Source organism: Pseudopodoces humilis, chromosome 5 (assembly GCF_049639895.1).
Source record: "Pseudopodoces humilis isolate 2021_Gansu_Grassland_sample_001 chromosome 5, ASM4963989v1, whole genome shotgun sequence".
NCBI classification, from domain to species: Eukaryota; Metazoa; Chordata; class Aves; order Passeriformes; family Paridae; genus Pseudopodoces; species Pseudopodoces humilis.
Genome location: NC_142204.1, coordinates 58,907,980 through 58,933,772, shown reverse-complemented (window position 1 = coordinate 58,933,772; position 25,793 = coordinate 58,907,980). Strand labels below are relative to the sequence as shown.

Here is a 25,793-nt window from a genome sequence, read left to right as displayed (position 1 = left end):
GCTCAAGATCAATATTAAGCAAAGTAAGCACTCCACTCTGGGCTATTTTTATCATATGATTTGGTATAAACAATTTAAATAACAAATACAGCTATATTTATGTCAGAATCTCAAAACAGTAGAATGCAAGCATGAGTTGCTCAGCTTTACCTTTATTTTCAGACTTTTTGTTAGATTTTTAATGTGACTTGTTTTCTTTGCTAAGCTCTGTGTGGTTTATTATTTAATTTTAGGAAGTTAATACTGTACTGAGATAAGCTGTTACATGTGTTCCTCTGACCACTATTCTATTTGAGCTATTGGAGCAATTGCATCTTTCTTCAGCAACTGTGCTGCCTAACCAGCAGTAGAACGTTTTCAAGGAGGGGGTAAGAGAGAGCAAGAGATATAAACTGATACAGTACTGATCCTTCAAGCCATGGAATTCCCTTCCTAACACTGTGGTTTAACAAACTAATGTTACCCAAGCTTAGACACTTCAGCTTACCATTTTGTGGCAACCTTGTGAAAGACTTAAAAACATGTACAGATCTATCAGCTGCAGATTTAAAGCAAAGTGCTAACAAACATACATCAAAGAGAATATTTTACCTGATTCATTCAGAAAGTGAATTGCATGAGGGAGTTCATTTTCATCCAGCTGTAACTGGCCTTCCTGAACCAGTTCCAGCAAGCGTTTCTGATCAATTACAGGAAATTCCCCTGGGACATTTTTACGTTCCAGCAAAATTCTCTTTTCCAGCTCCAGGTAGCTGTCAGGAATTAGCTGACCAACTACTGGTTGATCTCTGATCTGTAAAATTAGGAATAATAATATTAAATGTGTTAATTTATTCATGTGAAATGCATAAAATAAAACTAAGATATAAAGTGTATGTCCACTCAATAGTAGCAGAAAAGAACAAGAACACTCATTTATTGACTAACATGGTCAATAAAGGTAGACATAAGTAATTATTTTTTCAGAATTATAATGTCTTTCTATAAATAAATACTCAGAGAAGAAAATATTTCCATATTACTTGTACATAATAAATAAAGGAGGTTTCTCAGAAGACATTATTTCAAAGAGAAGCTTTGGTTCAAAGTAAGAAGACAATATTCACTGTATGAGCAAATGATATACATCTTCAGTTAAGACAAAACAATAGACAAATTAATAAAAAACCCCTATACTTCTTGTAATATGCAATATCTCTAGCTGTGTTTTCAGGTAAACCAGGTGGAAGAGGGTAGTAGCTTGATTAAGTCTCCACTGTTGGCAGTCAGTGGACAAAAGAGTAGAATGAAATAAATTTAGCCACATGAGTGACACAAATGGGTGCTTTGTGCCTGTTTCCTGAGCCTCTGTTCCTTTGATATTTGGTAATCACTAGTACCCAGTCAGGTTTTCTTTTCTCCATGCGTGCTGATCTACTAACCTTTCTGAGGAAATAGGAAACAAGTTTCCCAATATTTACAAACTGGCTTCTTAACTGCAATCATTCTCTCACCAATGCACTGTGATGTTTTTAATGTGTCAAAAATATAATTGGTACTTGTGCAGATGAAATTAGAACCTTATGTAATTTCAAAGACTTCAGAGTACTTCATGACAATGCTAAATACTTAATTCACTTTGTCTAACCTCTAAGTAGATATCTTGTAACATTCCTTTCACAAACCACCTATGTCATTTATGGTAATTATCTCATTTCCTTCAGGCCACCTTACATCTGTGTGGAAGTATAAACATCAGTTTAAGTCATAGTCTCAAGAGATGCAGACATTAAAGGAAAAACATTTTTCAAAAAGCAGAACGTCTCTGGAGTGTTGAGTAAGTATGGTGGGACATGGAGCCACATAAAAACACCAGCTCTATTTATGCCTACTGGATGTATGAGAAGAAGAATTAACCCATTTCACTTGAAGAGGGCACCTCCTTGACATTTAGGACTGGTTAGCTGTTCTTTGCACTGTGGAATGAAGTTAAGGAGATTTTGGATATGGCTAAATTGCTAATTCCTGAAAGAACCAAGAGAGGTGTGTACACTTGAACTCATTTGTAACACCATTGGTGTGAGGCTAGTCATAAATACTTCATTTGCTCTATAAAAACTTCCAAGCAGTCATTTGAAAGAAATTTGGGTTTAAGTAGCACAGGACGTCACCTTTTCTCTTTAATGTGTTAGGACATAAATGAAAAATGTGTTGCATAAATTAAAAAAAAACAAACAAAATCGTATATCCTTTTGTCACAGATGAAATTCTGTCTTTCTATAAGCTGCATGCCTGGGCTGATCTCTTCACTCACACTAAGGGCTTCATGCTGTGGCTAAGGCTATTGCAGGGAATGAGTTGGGATGACTTTGGAGACAACAGAATTACAAGTACAGATATTCCAATCTAGGGGGATCACTCAGCCCCTACAGGATCTTCTTTTCCTAGTTTAATTCACTTTCCTGTTTACAGAAATAGTTTCATGTTATGTAAAATGAAATAAGTAAATGGAAAATTGGTTGGTTTTCCCAACCAATATCTTATTTCCCAAACTACAATATCTTATTTCCTGTCCCCTGAAATTTTGCAATACTTACTGTAATTACATGATGTCACCCAAGAAACCAAGCTTTTAATTAAATTTCTTTGTAAGACAAAGAGGCTCATTTTTAATTAAATACTTGATTTATGGCCCTAGTGCTTGAAAACAGAACTTAGCTGGATTTTTTAGTAAGTTGATTTTTTGGTAAGAAAATCAAATTAAAACAAGCCTGGCAATTTTCCTTCATTATTCTGCTGTGTGTAACATTTTATATAAGGTAATATGACTTTACTATCACACATAAAATTTATTTAGCTATGCATTAATGTTCAAAAATGCATTCACTTAAGTAAAAAAAGTTTTTTAATGTTTTCAACATTAAAAACAGCATGTAGCCTACCTTGAAGTGAAGACTCTCCTTTATGATGATTTTCCGAAGTCTGATAATGGAATCAGATTCCTCTGTAGCATTGACAAAGTGGTAATCCTGGATTGCTGGGAAGCCTCGCTTGTTCAACAGTTCTCTAGTAATTTTACTCATGCAGGCCTTACGTTGCACTTCATCAGAAACATCCAAATGAGTGCCAACAAGGATGACAGGGGATGTTGATGCTCGAGCCTGTCAGTGAGATCCATACTATTGATTAACTCAATAGTGATGTTGATTTTATTGTTTTATATTCATATAAAATGTGATCAATTTAGTGAAACATTCAGAGAGCTGTCTATTTCAAAACAGAAATATTAAAAAATCAGCTTTTTCTAAATGGAAGGAGTGTACATCTGTATTTCATTCTTTGCAGATTAACACTATTGGCAGTAAAACAGAGGGACATTATTTATTAAGACCATCCAAAAAAATGGAAAAGCCAAAAGAAATGGTACTTTGCTAGCTGTCATTGGAACAAGGCAGTAGTGAAACATCAGCAAGTACTGCATTGCAAAGAACACATCAGAAGTGATTTTCATCAACATTATTCTGATTGTAACGCTGTGTCTGTATCACTGCCCAAGGTGAAAAGAGTGAAAAAGACAAGTTCATCAACAGGATCAGTAAACAAACTCTTTATGTGAGTGTATTGCCCAGTCATGGCTAAGCATCCCACACAAAGAAAAGACAAGTAATGCTCACTCAACATGGAATGGCTCCATAAATGGAAATAAACACTTAGAAAAAATGAAAAATATACAGGCAGATTCTCAGGTCAATTCCCTACCATAGTTCTGGAATAATTCCTATTAATAATATGATACTAAGCATACACTTAATAGCATGTTTTCAAACCTGTATCTAGTCAGTTTTAAATTAATCTAATTCTGACTTCCCCAACATTTTTACTGGTGTAAAAGAAAAATGCAAGTTTAACTCATTATTTTTTTTAATACAACTCCATTCTTATTTTTATCAGTAAATTCAAAATATTGCCAGAATATACAAACTATTCTTTTGCACATCACTTTGTACAATTTTAAGTCCAAAACTGTGCTGATCATGTCTTTTTATGTCTAAAACTACTTTCATATCCAATACATGATGTATTTCAGCTCTTGTTTAATATTACTATTCTTACTTTCTGAATATTTTTTTTCCTTCTTCCCCTATATAAATATTTATGGTTAATTTGCTGTTCACCTACAGCTTCCTGGAAAGGAGAATTCTGTTCTGTATGTCTTACCTTGATGTTAAAAAGCCATGGCTTCATAGCATCCACCTCTGCTTGTCCTTTGCTGAGATCATAAACAGCAAGATATAAAGCCCTCTGGGTCATGAAATGAGGATGGGTACTGTAGAACTCTTCTTGTCCTAATGATCAAAAATTTCCATTGTTTTGTACTTCCTTGTCTGAACATCTTCAGATCACAAAAAAGCGGAGGAACACATCCCCAGACCACAAGTTCACAAATGAAGTCAATGTTTGCAGAAATGTATATAAATTGTCAGGAAGCCATAATAACTATGAATTTTAGGAAGACACTCTGTGATTGACTGAAGTGTAATGTTAAAAAACATATGCTGGTTTTATATCTAGTGTAATATTTAACTGGATAAACATGGTTTCTGCATAGACAACTTAAAAGGTTGTGATTCTTTTAAAACTCCAATACTGAATTTTTCCCTCACTCTTTCCTTTTCTTCTACCTTCTTCCTTTCTTCCTCCTATACTTGCAGCAACTTCAAAATAAATACACATAATTAAGCACTTAAAATTACAACTAAAGCTGGACATCCAGCTTGAATGGCACTGGTCTGTGCTTATGCATTGTGATAGACTGTATGTAGATGATGATAGACCACTGTTTAAAAATAACTTTTCTATGGCCTTAAATAGCCCTGGATTTTAGAAGTGCTTTTATACTCCCCCAAACTCAGAAAGTTTTCCAGAAACACAACGTTCAAAGACCCATCCTAAGTGCTGTGTTGTCTGTGACCTTACAAACCTGTGATACTGCAGAGCCTAGAGAGACCTGCACTACAAAAGGGAGAAAAAGAGTTGAATGAAAGATTCTTCTGGTGATTACAAGCAGTTTCTTACTATTCTGAAAGATTATTCTGAAGTATTATGGTTGAAATGAGTGGCCAAACCTCATTTGGTGATAAATTCCTGTGGCTTTATATTAAATTTGAGGGATTAGTTGCTAATTTACAGAATTCACTAATTTTTAAGTGGTTGTTGGACTTTTGGTGTACGTTTGTGACTCTACTGTCTCCAGTTTGAATTACCACAGGCTGACTCTAAGAATAAATAATGCATTAAAAAGCTAGAAAAGACAATAGTATAGGAAAATAAACTCAGGAAATACCTCCAAAGTCCCACACATTTAATATAAGCTCCTTCTTCATTTTGCCTTTCCCTTGAATGATCCAGTCTTTTACATCAATGCCTACTGTCGCTTTTGGAGAGCCCAATTCTGTTCGTTTGCTTTTCATTAGTTGTTGGAGCAGGGTAGTTTTCCCACTGCCAGTGTTTCCAACAATCATAAGCTTCATTCTGTTATAAGGCACAGCCTTCTTCAGTCGTTGTTGAAGAAATCTGGTAGAAAAAAAATTGCAAAACTCACAGAAGTGTGTAACAGAGAAAAAGACCAACAGAACACAAGAACAAAGAAAAATCCAGAACTATACCATTTTCTTCGAATTTTCAGTATCTTTTTGATATTACTGTTCTTTTAACTGTCTACTCTAATTTCTGATTTGAAAGCTGAGGTTTAATTCAGAATATGTCTTTTTTGTTGTTGTTTTGTAATTACCCCAAAACAGTGCTCTGTGCAGTGCACTGCAGAACACAATAAACATATTACAAATAATCAGTAAGCACTATTTATTGCACAGTTTACAGAAGCATCAAATTCAAGAGGTAATACTAGTATGGTCTAAATCACTCTAATCTATTTTATCTGCGTGTGTTGGTATCATAACCTTCCACAGAGCAGCATACTGGATTTCATATGACAAACCAGCATGTCTTTTCAAAACAGCTTGTTACCTTCTCAATGCTTACTGCAAAAGAAAGCAAACCAGAAATATTCAAGAACAATAGGGCAACAAACCTGATAATGTCTCTGGCTTTGCATCCCACATGCTTGAAGTCTAAATTAAGATGGAGTCCTTCCAAAGGAAGATCCCAGACTTTGGACAGTCTTCCCATTTCATCAGGAAAGAATCTCAGATCAGGATTATGACTTACATCCAGAGAAGTCAAATTCTCTAGGAAGCCAATCTGAGGAGGAATCTAAATAAAAGAACATTTAATGGGCAATTAAATGTTTAAAAAAATAAGGAACATAAATACATTAATTATTTAACAGAACTAGGTATTATTTTTACTGCTGTAGTTATTTTTTTTTAATAAACAGGCCTAATATCCCACAGTAGGAGAGAAAAGACTTTATAAGTAATTAAGTATACAAGCTGATTATATGATACATTCCAGTAGAAAAGCTGAATAGAATATAGCGATTTTCCTTCACAGAGAGTACTATTTGCACTTACATACCATTTCACTAATACAATGTACAATGGTATGAGAGGTGACACGAAAATCAAATGAATATTTTAAAATTGCATTCAACTGAAAAGCAAGTAAATTTTCTTTAGGCAGAATCTTACACTTTACCTCCTTTAACTTGTTGTGGGAGAGGTGTAGCTTTTCTAGCCTAGACCATGCACATGCCTTTTCACTCAAGTCCAAGACATCTATTTGATTATGATTAAATAACAGCTCCCTTAAATTTAGTGATTTCCAGTGCATCGGTCCAGGCAGGTTTACGATCTTGTTTTGGCTTAAATCCACTGACCGCAAACTAAAAGCATGAAAATAAAAAAGAGAGAAGTTAGAAAATGAAAAAATAAAACCCAGCTTAGCTGGAACCAAAGCTGTATTAATTTTTAATAAACAAGTAGATTAGCTATCAGAAGAGATGGTTTTCGGAATTTGGATTTGGATTCTGAAATCCAAATACAAGTAGATATGTTTGCAAATACATGTATGAGCAGAAATTACACAGTTCACCTACACCTATTGGACAAATATGCTGTTTACAGTACTATGAAACATGAACCACACAAAAGTGCATGCAACACCACCTTAATTTGTCTGAGCTGGGAGATGCAGAACCTGAAAACTGGATTTTTTTTTTAACACATCCATTAAATCTGCTGTGAATGTTAGCATGCTGAAATTGTGCAATATCATGTTAGTTTCATTAATATAAATTCCCAAATCTGTGGATCTGCTCTCCCTATGGTGCCCTCAGCACTCACATCTCCCCACACCTACTGGATCATCCCTTCCAAGCACTCCCCCCACAGTCTAATTCTCACGATCTGTTAAGGTCAGCAATTTTTCTATAAAAAAAGCAGAAGTCCAATTTTCACATAAGTAATGCTTTGAAGGTATAGCAAAATAAGTATCACATGCATCTTTATCACAATTCCTAGAGGAAGTGTTTTTCTTTGAGAATAAGTATCCCATGTTATTTGGGAAAGTGAAAAACTAATCTCAGTAGTCTTGAGCAAAAGTCTGCAGAACTCAAAAAGGAAAAATTGCTAGTATCTTTTTATTGTTGGTTCCAAGGAAATATGAGATTAATTCTAGTATTCCAAGCAAGCTTGGAATGGAAGCATTGTCAGCTTCAGCTGTCAAGGACTATTTTCAACAATAGCAATTTGGATCTGAGGAACAGAATTTTTCAGAATAATGAAGAAAATGTGACTAATTTGTCTTCAGTTTAAAAGCTACAAAGTTCTCATTCAACCAGTGAGGATTCCCTAAAAAATCAGTAAAACATGCCAACAACAATTTTGTCATCAGATTTTCTTTATCAAGAACTTGACATTAACATTAATGAATAAAAGATTAACTTACTGTGGTAGAAGAAGAATTGCTTCTGGAACATTATTAAAACAATTCTGGGATAATTTTAAGCTTGTTATGCTGGATGACAAGTCAGGTATTTTTTCTAGAGCAGAAAAAGAGGTTAATTCTGTGATTTTTAAAAATGGTTTAAATAATTTTTAAGACTGGAGTTTAGACAGACTAAAAGGTCAGTCTATTATTTTCATAAAAATGTTTCACCTACCAAAGGCAGAGTTCAAACACTTTTTTTAAGGCTTATTAAAAACTAAACTGCCAAAATAATGTATTGGCTTTTAACAAATTATACATTTTTATCCTTCTTCACCAAGTGGCATTAAACACCAATCTTTCTTACACTTTACTGTACTGCAAGTATACAAAAGATTCCCATGTGACCTAGGATTTATTTGCTCTTATTTATCCATTCAGTCTTATTCATTCTTATAATAATGAGTCTAGTGGTTCAGCTGTGTTTAATGCAATTCTAAGTTACTTTCTGAAATAATGTGACAATAATTTCTAAATGGAAGATTTTATGTCTCGAAGAAAATAAATTCTAACAGTAACTTATGAACTCTCACAGTATCATTGAAAATCTAATTTGTATAATTTTTAATTTGCATAAATAAAGTGATTTTCACACCTTTGCAAAAAATATGCTAAGCCACTGAAACACACTCTAGATGGACTCAATTCAGCTCCTTAATATTGGGTTCTAGTGTAGGGGATTTGCTCTGTGCCACCTAGCTGTCTGCATAAGGTTTAAAGATAAAACAGGAGCTGTGGAAGACCTGCTTTTTCTGGATCAGACACTGTAAGCCCAGGGGGATGATTCAGGGCATCTCAAATGACATCTGCATGTAGGCAACTGAATCAAACATTCACTCTTGTTCTGCAGATAATGCTGGATATATTGTAGCAAGTATTTAATTACAGCATCATTTAGGTTCTAATACCATTGTGCCCAGCCATTAACCCTGCACTGCCAACTCCACCACTAAAAGCTTAAAGGCCACATATTCACATGCTTTTTAAATATCTTCAGAGATGGTGACTCAATAACTTCTTTGTGCAGCCTGTTCCAGTGCTTCCTTCAGTGAGGAAATTTTCCCTAAAACCCAATCTAACCCCCCAGGCACAACTTGAGGCCATTTTCTCTTGTCCTACTGCCTGTTCCTTGGGAGAAGAGACTGACCCCCACCTGGCTGCAGCCTTCTTTCAGGCAGCTGTAGGGAGTGCTACAGTTCCCCCTGATGCTCCTCATCAGACTTGTGCTCTAGACCCTGCACCAGCTCCTCTACCCTTCTTTGGATTTGCTCCAGCACCTCAAGGTCTTGCTTGAAGTGAGAGGCCCAAAACTGAACACAGGATTTGAGTTGTGGCCTCACCAGTGCTGAGGGGGACAATTACAGCCCTGGTCCTGCTGGACACACTATTGCAGGTACAAGCCAGCATGCATCTATGTATTACAATACAAATTAAAACAAAATTAAAACCTGTATATATACAAAATTAAATCTGTATTAGTACTAGATTTGCAAGCTAAATGTGAATGATTTTCTATTCTTTGAAACTTCCTCAACAGTGTGAACAGTCTCAAGTACACTCAATCATTTTTACAGCATCCATTGCAAATGTAGGAACAAGATGAGTTAGGTGAGTCAGATCAAATGACTGGAAGCATACTCCTCTGCTTCAGTGATCAAAAGCTAATGCTCAAGACACCGTATAAACAAGGACAAGTGCATGTGGCATTACTCTTTTCTGTTCTCCCAAGACTCCTAATGTTGGTGGCAGAGGAATTTTGTGACTTGGAATAGTTTCCAGAAGGCGAATCCTGTTTTCACAGATACTTACCAAGAACATTCATCCTGGCATTGAGCTGCTCCAGTTTTGTACAGCCCATGAAGACATTCTCAGCAAGGGATGAAATACTGTTCTTGCTAATGTTTAAAATTTTCAGGTCTTTCAAGCATAGGGGTGAACATAAGCATGAAATTTTGTTTCTATGATAACAAGAAAAAAGACAATCCATTTTTTATTTAGAAGCTATTAGGTAAAAGGTGAAAGTAGTGTTGATCTGACAAAGTCATCTTCACACCAGTAAAACAAAAAGAAAAATCTACATAAAGACTGACCAGTCAGCAAAAACATTAGTACATGTGGCAACATGGAACAATATGACTGATACTAAGATATGACTGTTTAATTAATTTGGAGACCAAGTGTCAAAATGTATTGTAAGGTTTAATTTTTCTGATTAAATAATAAATAATGGAGTTCAACCCCACACAAAGAGGACTGTTGCATTTCTGAGAGATCCTGTGTACTAAAAATGTGTTTGCAATATCATAATTACAGAATAACTAACTACCTAAAAAAATTTTTAAAAAAGGATTCCTATATGGAATGCAATTCAGGACAAGCATATGATTTTATACAATGTATTCTGGGGAGAAGAACACTAGAAAGAGGAAGCAGAAGATCCCAAAAATAGAGATAAAAGATCCATCCACTGTTTTGCCAGGGTAGTATTACTAACAAAGTTCACCCTCTTATTTAGCATGAACTGTAGTAAATGAATGAGACGGTCTCTGCAGTTTACAGAGCTATCACCAATTGCATTCTTAAGAATTCCACGTAGGTATGAATTTCCTCACTAAGAAATATGATAATAAGTGCTGGCAAACAAAAAGCTACATGTTTTATGTGATTCTGTCATTTAAAATATATCCATACCAATACCCAAAATTATATTACTATCACTTCCAAAAAAGCTTTAAAGCATATGAAATACAGTGAAAACTGTACTGTGTATACAGAAAACCTAGTTGAATATGTCAGACTACACAGCCCTCTGGATCAGTAGTACAGTAGCAGAAAGAAACTGAACTACAACATATTTAGTATGTCAATGGAACAGCAATGCTATTAGATTCTATCAAGGTCCAAAGACATTCTCATGTCTTGTACTTTGCAATCCAACTATGAAAATTGTAGCAATTTACACATTTGGAAGACAATGGCAGTGTTTCACTAGTGACTAAACAATCATTTCCACGCTATAAGAGTCATCATTCTGCATGACAAATCTTCTATTTCCTATTATGTTTGTTGTGCTACTGTCCATTTACTCATGCTACTCACCCTTCCAGCAAGAGCTGTTCCAGATTTTCAGCAACACTTGTAAGAAATTCAGGAGTGCACACCAGCTGATTGTATGAAAGATTAAGTTGCTTTAGAGTTGGACATCTGAGGCAAGGATCCAAAGCAAAGGAAGGTCCAATGTCATTTCGCGAGATATCAAGATTTGCAATACAATTCATTTTCAGTAAGTAAGTTGGGAAAGAACTAAATCGGTTACTGTGCAAATCCAAGTAAGTCAAGCATTTCAAGTTCTGAAAGAAAAGGATAATTTGTTTGTAAAAAGTAAAAAAAATATTAATTTATATGTTTTTGAGTTATACTTTTATACAAATTATTAATTTATTTATATTTATCTCACATGCAAAAGTAGCAGAAAATAGCAAACACACCAATGTGACCTATAATATTTCTATGAAAAAATAAAGTATAGGGCATTATCCAAAAGCAAGCAGCTCAATTTCATAAAATTTAAGATATTAAGTGCCTGCAATTCTCTGTTCCATTGCCATTATTGTGCTACTTAATATCACACATCTTAAAGCAGCTCTCTGCAGTAAATGACTTAAAACAATCCCATGAAAACACTTTTATCTCTAATGAACATGAATCCAGTGAATGAAAGTTGAGTAAATGTATGAGGCATGCCAAAATATACACCCATAGTCTCGAATAATATTGCTATGGATACATTATTACATATGGATTACATTATTAGCGATCAATGCTTTATTTTAACTAATTTCAACTTGTGTTACATAAAAATATGCAGAATTACTTCACACAGTTGTTCTGGAATGTTTGTAAGAGCATTTTGGTGGAGCTCCAGTTTCTCAAGGTGTTCCAGATGACTACTTAAGCAGCTATTCTGGCTGATGGCATCAATGTTCTCCAGCTCATTTGATGAAAGATCTAGTGATTTAATATATTCTTTCTCTGAGATCAATGAAGAAAGACTGTCTGATGGTCTTATATGTGATGACAATTTCGAGACGCCTTCTATTAAAACAAAAATGTGAAAATACCATGATTTCATTTATTGCTTAGGTCAAATTACGATCATTTAGCTTGGGATCAAAAAATGCAGAAGACAGTGAATGTTTGGATATTGGTTAAGATACAAATCCATGAAGAAATCTATTAAGACTCAGAAATTTTTAAGACAGTAGGGAAGGGGAAGAGATGAATGGTTATGCATTGCACACAAAAAGAGCTTTTGAAAGCCTATAAGGGCACTCATGAAATTCCATTGCCTACATAAATGATTTGTGCAGATCAAGAAATAAAAACTCCTATATAGGCATTATATATACTTCATTGTAGTACTTCTAAAGTGTATACTCCTCTTAAAAAATATATATAATCTGTCTCAAATTGTTGCATGCTATGCTTGTGAAAGCATTAAGGATGCAAAATGTGTTGTATACTTTAAATTGTATGGTTTACTTACTGGGGGATTCATCTGAGAGCAAGAATTTTCGTCTTTGTTTCATTAATGGTTCATAATCTGAGCCAGGTCCCTGCAAAATCCAAGAGAAAAACCATTTAGGAACATATGAATGTTCTGAAATCATCCAAATTCAGTAAAATTCTTTTTATTGTAATTTCTTTTTATCAGAACTTTTAGGGAGAACACAAAAAAACTATACACTTGAACTCAAAATAACCATTTCATCTATATGAAATATATGGAACCATGCAATATGAAAGAATGGTAGATTTAGAAATAGTGCATTTCTGGCAACCCAGAATGACTTTCACTAGGGTGCAGTAATAGGATGGAGCAGAGTCTTACACAATGTAACTTTCTCTAGGAAAGCCAGTCTCTCCAGTTTCCCTTACAGTCAATGGAAAGAGACAAGCTTTTCCAAAGGAACCTGACTTTGACTCCACCAATTTGTCCTCTTTTGTCTTCTTAGGGAATCAGCCTCTCTCCATTGATCATTACTGAAGATCAGCTTCACTAAGGGGAAGTTAAGTCTTTTTGAATGGGCCCATGATTTCTGTATTTCCATTTGAATACCAGACTGGAAATTTGAACACTTCAAAAGTGTGTTTGATACTAAAAGATACTTTTTAGTGATCATAAATTTTTGCTAAACTCATCCATTGTTTATTCTTTTTTGATAAACTCATCCATACAGCGCACCACAATACAAGGAAACACTGCATGGCAACAGTGAGACAAAGCCCATGTGGTTACATGACCTTTCCTAAAACCTGATTATTAAAAATTTTGGAGTAGGCTACGTAGATGGACTTAAAAGCCTGGAATGAGCATGGATCTGACTTACCACAGAGTAGGCATGTCGCAGCAAAGTAGGAGAACCTCTCGGACATGCCATTTCTCTACAATATAAATCGGCAGCTGCAATGGAATTGGACTTCTTTTTTGTGAAAAGTGAACCTTCACTTCCTTGAACACAGGAACAGAAACAGGTAGGAAAATGTATTCAAAGATGAGGCTCAGAATTCAACTTTAATACAGATGACACACAAATAAGAGATACATTTCAAAAGCATCAATACTGGCAGGATCTCACAGGTCAATTTTGTGTGCAATAGGCCAAGAATGTTGTCAGTGTGTTTTAGAGCAGAGGGGCCATACTCACCTGACAATCTTCAAGTAGGATATGCAACTGATAGCAGGACCTGCACTGATGATTTATGATACAAAATTCCCATTGGGTTGGGATTATTATGTATGTTTCATAGCACATCTTTCTGCTACTTCAGTGTAAGTAACTTTTTAGAATAGAAAAGAGTTGTATTTCAATAGATAAATTTGCAGTCCCACATTCATTGAGAATGAAATATCAAATGCCACTCTAGATTTGGTGATTCAGGAGGCATTTGGTGTTGTCTGAAGACATTTGATGTTCCTCTTCTCAAAGCTACTTTTAACTTTTAACTTTAAACTTCTAACTTTTTTTACTTCACTCCTGCATTTTTTCATAATAACAACTTTTCTACATGGGGCAACAAATGGACATACAGAAATTAAAAGTGATGCTGAATGATGTAAGGAAAAGAACAAAGTAGATTCAAAAAGTTCCTTAGGATTCTCTGATTCCAAAATTCAAATTCTTCATCTGTGATGATTTTAAATAACCAGCTGTTCTAAAACAAAAGCAAAATTTGAACAAAAAAAGATATGCTAAAAATTAAGGCTACTTTGTGTATTAAGTGGCAGGTATTATAGACAGAAATGCTGTCTTTCTAGAAGTTAAAGGCATTCAAATGACCTGGTTACAAAGAATGGTGTTGGGCTGAACATAAACCTGTCATTTACACCTTCTGATCAATTAGTTATCTTTGGGATAGGGCTTGTTTCAACTACTTCATTTGTTAATAACGTAGTCTTCTATACCGGATCTGGTTGTATGAACTTTATTTACAGACTACCCAGGGAACAGAGGGGTTTCTAGATTGTAATATACCTGACTTCATGATGAGACAAACTGGGCTCTTGAAACTTTTGCTTTTTGTCATAGACTAAAAAGGCACCTCAGAAACAGACAGAAAAAGTCAAAATCTAAATTCAGCTGCAAGAATCTCTCTACTCTTTCTCTCTACAAAAACTGAATGCATGACAAACTAATTCTAAATGTATGACTAAATAAAATTCCTCAAGATCTTCAAGGTCTTCTTCAAGTTTCGTAGATGAAGCACATACTCACCATGAATTATTTTCCAATGTTAGCCCAAACAAAATTTTAGATAGCAGCTTTTTTCTTCATGGGAAGTGTTAAATCTCAAACACAAATAAACAACTGATTTATGGCAATAGTCTAGCCCTAGCACACTAAACTGGGGTTATAAAAAGCAAAAAAAGAAAAGAAAAAAAATTACCTTCACTATCAATGTCATCAGTCAAAGGAAAAATACTGTCCACTAATGGGTCAGGTATGAAATTCCAGTCGTAATTTCTATCCACTCCATCTTCAGGTAAGTTTGGATCAGAGGAGGCTCTTGATCTATCCTCTGAAATGTTTTTCATCTGGAATTTGAGCACCATCCTTGCCAGTGCAGAACCTGCACCTGTATGTACAAGAAATGGAAAAGATAAAATAATCTTCAAGAAATCTAAGTAGCTTCAAAAAAATAAGAGAAATAACTTGATTTATTTTAAAGTTTTGCCAAACTTTCTATAGCAAGCTGAATGCTACGAAGAGATTCTCAACTGAAAGTCTTCACCAAAAACACATTCATAGTATCATCAAAAGATACTGACATATTTTGTACAGCAATTTCTATATATACTCACTCTGTTTTCTTGTTTGAGTAAGTTTATCTGGGAACAAAGGAATGAGCCAGGAAGGCTCTAATCTGCCAAAACCAAATCCTCCAAGACATATACTGCTGTTGGTGACATCAAGGCTAAGCTTCTTTAAGAGCAAGCTGATGATTTGGCTATCTCCTCTTTTTATACTGATGGTCAAAGCACTCCGAACATCCTGTTCTCGAGCACCATTGGCTAATAACAATTCCACCAGTTTAGGATTATTTCCTTTCTCACAAACCTAAAACAAGAAAAACAATTAAAACAAACCAAGAATATGAAGCATTCAAGTAACAGCTCAGACTGCCTTAAGATACCTGTCTCAGAGTGACTTTATCATAAGGATTGTGTCTCTTTCTCAATTATTTGTCACTCCTTAGAGCATATGTTTGCCTAAGGCATCTGAGTACCAATTGCCACTTTCATGAAGGATTTGCCCAAATGTATCAAATGCTTTAGATCTGCAATTGTAATTTTTGTCATGAGTGCACACAATTTTCAGGCAGAAATGAATGGTAATTTATCTAGTTTGGTTATTGCATGTGGTCTATTGCAACTCCATTTATTTATTTGTTTAGTGGAAAACAGACACTTAGGGGTTATCATCTGGATATTTAAAGAACAGGCAGCAACAATCAGTTTCATCAAGCCTTGCCTAATGATAGTGAGATCAGCTCTACTGGCTTTAACTACCTAAAAGGAGAGTGTAGACAGGTAGAGACCAGCCACTTCTCCCAGGTAACCAGTGACAGGACAAAAGGCCTCAAGCTGCTCAAGGATAGGTTCAGGTGGACATCAGGAAGAATTTCTTCACATTTCTTCACAGGGTGGTTAAGCATTGAAACCCTAAGTGGTGGAGTCCCCATCCCTGGAATTGTCCAAGAAACACCTGGATGCGGCACTTAGTGCTCTGGCTTAGTTGGCAACATGGTGTTCAGCCAAAATTTGGACTTCACTATCATGGAGGTCTTTTCCAACCTTTAAGTTTCTATGGTTCAGTCAGCTCCTCCCAATCTCCAAGCCTGCATTGCTACATAGATTAGTGATGATTGTGAATATTAAAAATACTTTCTAGAAATATTTTCAGTTACTTCCATGTATATGTCCACTGTGGTTTGCTATCACTGATTTGCTTCACACTCTATGAATGGATGGTCAGTTCCAAACCCAGCTATGCTTCATCACTCAGACAGTTCTACCAGTAGAACTGAACACTTCCTAATTCCTTTCAGGCAGTATTGGTGGGGTTCTCTCAGACTATTTAAAACTTTCACACTGAACCAAAATGAAGAAGTGCTTATGCATATCACTTAAAAAAAAAAAAAAAAGTGAAATTTAAAGGTGGTCACAGTTAGCAAGAAGCACTTGTAGGTATGTGGCAGCAGCCTCTCTGTTTTCTGTGTTCTGCCAAATAAATATTTACATTACAACAGAAAGGAACCCAAAAGCACAAAATTTTAAGCAATAAAATTGTATATACATTTCCATGTATTACCTGATAGATCAAAGAGTTTGTCTTTGTCTTCCTATTAATATCAGCTCCCAGTAGAAGTAAACATTCAGCCATAATACTGTTATACTCCATACATGCTTTTTCCAGCATCATATTTTTTAAATCATCATTTTCAGCTATTTTAGCAAAACATTTACAACACAGGCTTTGGAACTGAATGAGAATACAAACAATAAAAGTTAGGACAAAAAAGCACCAACATCCAACATTTTTCAGCTGTGGAACCGTCAGAGAAAGAAGATACCTGTTGATCTCGCTGGTCAGTGAAACACATAGACATCTGGTAAAAAATTATTGTATCAAATGATTCATTTACCAGCAGCTTTGCAAAACAAGGTGACAAACCAAGAATCGCCAAGATTGCATGAAAACCCTAAGAACACAATGAGAACATTGAAAGAAGTACAGTTTTAAAAAGTGTCACTTTAAAACAGGTCATGCAACAAAATCAAATTTCAACCAAAAGATTAGTGCTTTAATTTTTTTGTCTTACTTTAAAACATGCAATAGTTAACAAGTAGGAGAAGATTGGGAGAGAAGGCAGAAATAGCAGGTGTCTCTGTTTATATAATTGTAGTTTCATGCTTGTTTAGCTGACCCACTTAAACAGATATTAACTGACACTTTGAAAAGTCAAATTTGCGCCACAACATCTGACAATGTCCTGCCTGGCAGTGACAAATGTACTTGTGATTTCCTGAAAATGTAAAGAGGAAATAATTTCTTTGTAAGGATATGGAATGAAGATACATCCCCTGTTCCAGTGTGTTCTGTAAGCAACACACTGAATTACTCTGAAATTGAAAAGAACTACTAGGCTAAATGAAAAGATTAACAGGTGTATCTAAAAACTAAGAAGAAATACAAATTATCTCATGATTCTGCTAGTAAAGTTCACCTAGAAGGGTGAACTGGGTAAATGATGGGCTCTTTGTCCAAAGCCAACTGAAACTAAATCACTTAAAGTAACTTCCTTATTTCAGCTATTGTTTTTATTTCTCTCTACATTGGTCGCTAAGCTAAATGTGGAAAGACTGGGGGAAAAAGAGCAGCAAAGAAGGGAGGCTGGACTTGTGATATTTCCATATTCATCTGAAAGAGAAATACAGAAACTCTCACAGAAAGCTGATGTCACATGCAAACTCTATCCCACTACAAACATGAAACTAGTAACAAACAGGGAAAACTTCTGAAGCAGAGGAAACAGAACTTTACACAAGGATTAAATGTATGTTTGCAGACAAAGAACTCTCCTTCCATATACAGATGTGGGTCCAAAGTCTGATAGTATTCTAGTAAGATCTTTTCTTAAATACAGCATTCCTATACTAAGTTTATTCCTGGTGACAAGGCTTGGAACTAAGCCATTTTCTGTGACTTCTCAAAGAAGGGCAATCAGTACTCTAATGATAGGTACTTCATGAATTGGTTACAGATTGACAGAATGACGGATCATGACTGAGAAATTTGTTCTAGTTTGCAGATCTTAGAAGTTTTAGATAAACACTTCATGCTGCTGCATTCTGGATTGAATATATGCCTCTAAGGAAACCATCTCTACCACAAAAGTCTCAGTTTAATTAACAAAGGTTTATACTAATCTAATAGTTTTAATAAAATCAAAGTCAAGTAAGTAAAATACAGAATTGTACTTCAAATGTAACTATATTAAAATAATTTTCTATGGTTTTGAGTTTTGTTTTCATCTTCAAAGACAGAATTGACACATACATGCATCTGGATTTCAGTGACTTCTTTAAATCGTCGCAGAGTAGAAACCAGAACTGCTGACAGGACATGCATAGTTGCAATACACAAACTCTTCCTTGTAATCAAAGAGCGCAGAAGACTCAAACCCAAACACTGTATATCTAGGAGAAAAATAAATATTATTCAGACACTGATAATTCAGACATTCTGAATGGAATGAACTGATGATTAAATTAGTCTTTCAGTAACATTCCAGAAAGTTACTTGCAGAAGCTATTATAGGGCCAGGGATAACTACAATGTGGGTGAATCTGAGGACTGTGCAGCACTGCAGCCTTCTCTTGAAATGCAACCTACATCACATGCAGCACTAAGGAGAGCAACAGATCTCTTACAAACCCTCCTACCATGCCATTCTCATTCTGCTGACAAAACACATTCCCTACCTTGTTCATCTGGATACATCTGCAGGGTGTGAAGCACAGTGTCAGTAGCTCCTTGCTGGGTTAAAATTTCTAATGCACCAGTGCACTCAGCTACAGAACCAAGTAGTTTTAATCCACACTTCTGAATGCTAGGATTTCCAATAAACTAATAGAGAAAGGAAGATAAAATCAGATCAAGATTTTATCAAGATCTGCTTACACTAGCAACAGAAAAGTTGCCTGCTCTTAAAGTTGCTCTGTAACAACAAGTGAATGCTGGCCTTAAGTATCTGACAATAAATAACAACAATCACAACTGCAAAAAGATTTTCTTATCAACCATCAGTTTCAGCTGCTTATAACTTCCCCAGATTTTCATCTTTGATTCTGAAAATATTCTATAGCTACTTTTCTGATTGAATTTTTTCCCCCTCAAATTCTCATTGATAAGTTTACACCATTTTTCTAGGTCAAGCAGAGGGAGAAACCATACTTTCTTTGTGGTAGAAAAATAAAAAATATGGGTTTTTTGTTTTTTTTTTTTGAGAACTGGAACAAGTGATAAACAAGATGGCAACTGAAAAAATATAAAAAGAAAAATGTATGAAGTAATGTACCTATTACCATCCCCCACTTTTAAATGGAGGAAACCTAGATTAGGCCTAGATCTGAGAGTGTCACAGCCATCACAAATCTGCAAAATTATTTCAATGCTATCATGACCATCTTCCTCCTTATTCTACCTCTAGTTTTTAATTAAAAGTGTCAATTTCTAGTCCTTCTGGCTGATATTGTAGTACCCCAAACCACAAACCAGCTGCACTGGAAAATGCAATCAGGATGATCATGAAATACTGAAGACCTTCTGAAGCAAAAATCATTTTACCTCTTTTGTTAGCTCCTACATCTGTTATCTTCAGGTCAAGATGTCCTTTAGACACCCTAGAACTATTTCACTGATACATTACTTGCTCTGAATTCTATAATAAATGTAAGAGACATAAATCTCCTTGACTGGAATCTGTTTCACAAGCTTAAAATTCCTGAGAGGGACTTCTAAAAAATTAGGAATTGCTACATTTTGATCATGTGAAACTTGAAAACCTTGTAGAGATCGGATTCTTCTGACTGCCATGGAGTTAAATATTTCCAGTCACAGGGATTTAAGGTTAATTTGCTATGCAAAGTTCCCAGTGTTTCCTTTGCAGAGACTGAGTCTGCTTCAGCCTTTCATTTTTCAGCTTCTCCTTCAAGGCAGCGATCATTCTATTTTACAGGGGCTGGAAAAAGTTGAACAGTGAAAAGAATGCAGACAACTGAGTTGTCCATCCAGTTCTACCTTTAGCTGAGGTGTAGGCATAAGGACCCTTTTCATATACACACTAGTCTGTTTTAAGAAAAAAACAAAACCAAATAAACTGTATTCTAGGAAAAAAAATATGAGCTTTTTAAAAAATTAATATCCTTTAAAATTACTGTATAAAGAATCATCTAATACACCCCAGAAAAGAAAGTAAGAAGAAACCCTAAAAGATTCATGAAACTTGGGAGTTAAGATTAATACTATCAAATCAGTAGGAAAATCAGTGCAGAACTAAAATTTACAAATAATTCACCATTTTAAGTGAAAACAATGACAAAAATCCATTAGAATAAAGCTTTAACTGTACCCTGTTTAAAGCATTAAGCACCAATGAGTGAGTTCCTTCCAACAGACACTGGCTTTTAATGACTTTTCCTGTAAGTGCAAAAGCAGCATCTCCCACATCTCTGGAAGAACCATTCTGGTGTTCATTCTTTGTATCTGCAACAATGGAAAACAGCCTTCCTCAGAACAGCAGATTTCATATTCTCCCCACCATATAGTACGATGTAACAATCAAATGAACACTGAGGTGACTCAGAGAGCATATTTCAGATCTTATGGTATTTTCAGAACACTGTATTGCCAAGACTGGAAGACTGGCAGATTTACATTGCAATCTGAGTACATTGTGCTTGAAAGGAAAATTTCACCACACATTTCCTCACTGTTTACTATGAAAATACAAATTGTGCCAAAGAACCTGCTCTAAGGTATATTGCAATATATTAGTTTTTTGAGCTATGGAGTTTCCTGATACTTACTTCAGAAAGCCTCTTCCTTCTGGTAAGGAGACACTACAGAGAAGCTATAAAGTATTTGTTCTTGCTCAGTTTGCAGCACATCACAGGACAAATTTTACACATAGATGGCATTAAGTGCAATGTGAGCATATCCAAAAAAAAACAGAGAAAGGTTTTTCAGACTTACCTTCTTGCAGCTTTTGGCACTTGCAGTTAAGTGACACTGCCAGAGTACCCAGAAATCCTTTCAAAGTCAGTTCAGCATTCATATTTATTGTGATTATTATTTTTCCCATGAATTACTTTTTTTCCCTAATTAACCTGCAAGTTTCAACATCCAGTTTGTGCTCTCTGTTTGATTACGCTTTAGAAGGGCCTAATTTTCAGGACACTGGCAATCAAAGTGCCTTGTTAGAACACATATATCAAGTCTAAATCTTGCTCTTCGTTGAAAAAAGAGGAAAGTATTAGGATTGGAACTCAAATAATAGAAGGAAACGGAAAACCTGCAATCAGTCTGCATATTAACCAGGTTACTATTTTCAGAGTTATTAGTTTTGTAAATGTTCAGCCAAAACTGCTGAGAGATACTTGCAAAAAGTTGCTCTGAAAAAAAGCCCTGAGTACCCCATGTCTGTACTCCTACACTCAATACCAGAGGAAAAAAACAGGATATATAGCAGTACACTGACAAAAAGAGTTAGAACTTCTCCAAAATTCTACTAAAGGCATAAAACTAATAAAGAACATTTTTCTCCCCTCTGTATTGCTAATAAAGAGAGGGTTTTTGGAAAGAAATTTTTAAATTAGTCAGTTTGGTTTCTCCTTTTGGATAGAAAGTAGTACATAACTGTATATCTTTAAATATAAAGATCATTGTCCAGTTTTTATATTCCTTCCAAGAGATACAATCAAAACAATAGCATTTTGTGGTACAACAATGCTCATGTCATTATCATGGTTTGCTCTCACTTCAAGGGAATTGATGATGCAAACCACAATGACACTGACAGCTCCACACTCATTCCCTGAATTCCTCAGAAGTAATGGAGCTAAATCTTCAGTGATGAAATCAAGAGGAAATCAGCAGTGATCATTTTGATTTGTTACCTTCAATACCTCAAAAATATTTTCTCCCATCATGTATGTTCCTAAAGAATTACAGCTGTTCTCTGCTATGTACAGAACTACAATAACTTTTGAAGTCCGATTAAAAGTTGCATCATTAGATAAGAAAGACTACAAGCCAGCTATCTGATTCTATTCTCTGATTTGGTGTATGCCTTTGCATGACTTACTGGGCATCATGAAGTGTAAAAGGACTCGAAATGCTTCCAGTTGTACAGAGAGTGATTTTTCATGTTTCCTCATGGCTTTTACAACTTCTGATACTGCCACAGTCATTACATCCAGATGAGGGAAACTGAAAATAATTTTTATAAAATAAGTTTCAAAAATGCATTTCTAAATTTTGAATATATTTGTCCTTTATTAACGTAGTGTGATAACCCTTTGGAACACTAAATCTGAAACATAAATTAAACTCTGGTACTTAACTTCATCATAGCAAATTATTTTCATGCCATTCAATCAATTCAGTCTATGTAAATAATTGCATCCTAGCCAACAAGAAAGTAGTATTAACAAAATGCTATTTTAATAATCAGAAGTAATTTTGTGGGAAATTTCTTATCTCTCAATGGAATTCAGTGTGGCTAAGAGGAGGGGAGACCACACAGCAATTGTCTATTCGAATCTCACTGCTCAAGAACCATGAAGGAAAGAACATGCAGCTCCCTACACACACCCACTCGGGCATTTGACTACAGGGCTTACAGAATTCCATGTCTTAAACAGGGCTGTCAGGCTATGATCAATTTTACAATCAGTCAAAAATTTAAATGGAATCACTTATGGCATTGAATCTTAAAATCCTTCACCATGGAAGTGGACATGCATTTCTAAATTTATTACCTTCCTTCAAAAACATGATTCAGAAGCCTGCAGGCAGTTTCAACCACTTCAGGAGAATGTGGATACTTCCTTATTATATCCAAGACATTCATATGTATGCCTTTTGCCAGAAGTGTCTTCCTAATATTTACTAAAACACAAAATAGCAAGAATCTGGTAAATCTTTCTTTCTGTGTACTTCTCAAAACCAACTTTTATCTTATTTTTTTTTTTTTTAGTGTTTTTGCCTCACCAAACAGACATAATAGTATAAATTAAAATGGGAAACCATTTGAGCTGAAGCCGACTTCTGTTAGAATAGCTTAATCAAACACATTATAATTTCTGACTGTCTAATAAGTTTCTATACATCTGCTATCTTTACTTAGGTAAAGTTAACATATGGGAAGGAGAATATACAGCCTTACTTTTATTTTCAGAAATGTTTATTCTTAAACTTTTTCCTTGTAATTGCATTCCGTGATCATGTAGGAAAGCTAGAGCTTAAAACTTTAAAAAACCTTCTAACTTCCAAAATTAAACTTCAAAAATTAACTTATATTTATTCATTCTGTTTACTTTGTTATTCTTTTTTTTTTTTTTTGTGAATTCAAATATCTAAGCACATGTTGTAGCTATAACTTTAATTAAAAAAAATTAGGATACTATTAAAATTATCATAGTAACTACTACTGAATCTTGTTATCCCCAGTTCAGTACATCCACTTCATATGCTCATTCATAGCTCAAGCAATACTGCATTATGCCAGAAGGTTTTACTAAGCTTCTTTATGTCTATCATATCTGCTGTAAGCACATTCACTCAGGTAAAAAAAAAATAAAAAATTAAAATTAAAAAGAAAAAAAGAATAAAAACTTGCTTTAAATTTCCTAAAGGAATCAGAGGTACACTTGTCAGTAACGTTATGAAAGTACCTCACATGTACACTATGAAAGTATATGACAATAGTATGCACACATTTATGAGATCTATTTCTCAGTATAGATACATATTGATCTCATAAATAATTATAAAACCTTTTCTTTGTTAGGTTTTATGTACTTGGATGGCTCAATAAACTGGTGATAAAACAATGCTTTCTCACCTAGAGAATGGTAATTAACTGCTAGGATTTTTCTTCCTATCTAGCCAGTGGTTTTCAATGTGCAGTCTGCAAACCACTTGAGGTCCATAACCATTTCAAAGGATTCTGTGAAAGTTATCTAATAAAAGCAGGCCAACTGTCAGTAGGCTTAAATACTCTACTCAGGGGTCCACATCTCCACTGAAAAATTTTGAGGGGGTCTGCAAATTGAAAAAAGTTAGGAAACCATGTTAGGGACATGATCAGGAGTAAAGCAATCTTGAAAACTGTCATGCACATGCTTAAGTTTCTACACAATTTGATCCACTGAAGTCAACAGGACGGTGTTAAGCAATAAAGTGTATTTGTTGGGCTGTGTTCCTTATTCATGTGATTTTTCAACAAATGCTGCTCTTGATGAAATTCAGACATGTGATATTTAAACAAGCATACAAAGAGAGCACACTTTTTTCATGTCTCCTGATCCAAAAAGTAGCAGTTGCAACACAAAAACTGGCAGAGAGCTCTTTATTTCGTCATATTTTTTGATACTTGCCAATAATAACTTTTTCAAAGAAAGGAACAAACGTCCTACTTATCACAACATAATATTCTAATCACAGGAAGTATTGTATTCATTCAACAGTACACTAAATTCTCTTTAATATTTTTGCAATAACTTTCTGCTGAATGAGAAAGAAAAGATAATTCCCTTACCATTTTGTTGTGACAAAATTGCCAAGGTACTAGAAGCTGCCTGAAACACTTCTTTTGAAGAGGAGTGCATCAGCATGGAAAGCATCACTGCTCTGTCTATTGGGAACCTTTCAGAGAGAAACAAATCACTGCACATTGACTGTATTACAGTAGTTACTTCTTAATTGTAGTTCATTTTCCTAAAAAGGTATTACATAACATAATGAAAATTTCAGGTGATTGCTCATGGTTTCCAATATGTTTCCAGAGCAACAGCTGACAGAAAACCCTTTGTAACCTATGCAACTTTATCTACTCTGAGTCTCTCTGAATTCCTTGGAGCCATGCTTTCCAAGGGACCGGAGGTCCAGAAAGGGGTATGAACAGGCTTACAAAAATTGAGCAACTAAAATTTTAAGGAACTCTGAGAAATAGTTTAAGTAAAACGGAAATTTGTATCTTATCCATGCCCAGTAGATTATCCCTAAGGAGGCAGCACTCCCTCTATAATGCCTTTTCATCTGATTTGTGGAAAAATGAGGACTGCTTTTCTATACTCCTTACATGCTAGGTATCTTAATCTTGCCTGTTTTCCCAATTCTTACATTCTTTATCCCTCTTGCAACTGAAGACAAAATTCCTTATGAACTATAACAATTAGCTCTAACAGGCTGTGTTCTGACCCTTTATGAAAACCCTAGAAAATTTTCCCGAGTCAAGGTTAGCACACTTTCAAAGAAACTTTCCCAGGTGTGGTTGACCATCAAGCATTCCATCTACTACAGAACTAAAAACAATTTCAAAGTGAAACGTCAAATGGCTTAATAACAAGCACTCATTTCTTTTCATTTCCAAAAATCCAGTTTAAGACAACACTGACTGATTATCTCCATCTCCAATCCTCTCATGAAGGTTGCGTTGATACAGAAACAGACTTTTCAAAGCCCAGCACGCAGCTTCCTAAATATAAGCCAAGAGAAAAAGATTTCTTTAAGAAAACA

At 35.0% G+C, this 25,793-nt stretch overlaps 1 protein-coding gene across 4 annotated transcripts in view; it reads right to left on the bottom strand.

Moving 5' to 3' along the window:
- The window catches only part of LRRK2 (leucine rich repeat kinase 2), a 64,037-nt gene that overhangs the window by 20,123 nt on the left and 18,121 nt on the right, over positions 1 to 25,793 (bottom strand). For 2 of the 4 annotated variants that reach the window (XM_005519190.3, XM_014248994.2), the window contains exons 10-32: positions 25,673 to 25,752; positions 24,814 to 24,920; positions 23,033 to 23,162; positions 22,357 to 22,481; positions 20,623 to 20,756; positions 18,974 to 19,118; positions 18,549 to 18,688; positions 17,062 to 17,190; positions 16,800 to 16,970; positions 15,290 to 15,545; positions 14,875 to 15,063; positions 13,317 to 13,438; positions 12,473 to 12,542; positions 11,801 to 12,021; positions 11,026 to 11,276; positions 9,736 to 9,884; positions 7,888 to 7,981; positions 6,637 to 6,823; positions 6,071 to 6,252; positions 5,324 to 5,553; positions 4,198 to 4,325; positions 2,922 to 3,140; positions 592 to 793 (exon numbers count right to left, since the gene is read on the bottom strand). In XM_005519190.3, the coding sequence (XP_005519247.2) occupies positions 592 to 793; positions 2,922 to 3,140; positions 4,198 to 4,325; positions 5,324 to 5,553; positions 6,071 to 6,252; positions 6,637 to 6,823; positions 7,888 to 7,981; positions 9,736 to 9,884; positions 11,026 to 11,276; positions 11,801 to 12,021; positions 12,473 to 12,542; positions 13,317 to 13,438; positions 14,875 to 15,063; positions 15,290 to 15,545; positions 16,800 to 16,970; positions 17,062 to 17,190; positions 18,549 to 18,688; positions 18,974 to 19,118; positions 20,623 to 20,756; positions 22,357 to 22,481; positions 23,033 to 23,162; positions 24,814 to 24,920; positions 25,673 to 25,752 (3,661 nt within the window). Of the gene's footprint in view, positions 1 to 591; positions 794 to 2,921; positions 3,141 to 4,197; positions 4,326 to 5,323; positions 5,554 to 6,070; positions 6,253 to 6,636; positions 6,824 to 7,887; positions 7,982 to 9,735; positions 9,885 to 11,025; positions 11,277 to 11,800; positions 12,022 to 12,472; positions 12,543 to 13,316; positions 13,439 to 14,874; positions 15,064 to 15,289; positions 15,546 to 16,799; positions 16,971 to 17,061; positions 17,191 to 18,548; positions 18,689 to 18,973; positions 19,119 to 20,622; positions 20,757 to 22,356; positions 22,482 to 23,032; positions 23,163 to 24,117; positions 24,220 to 24,813; positions 24,921 to 25,672; positions 25,753 to 25,793 lie in introns of those variants that run through there. The other 2 variants (XM_014248997.2, XM_014248996.2) reach the window with 2 other exon arrangements.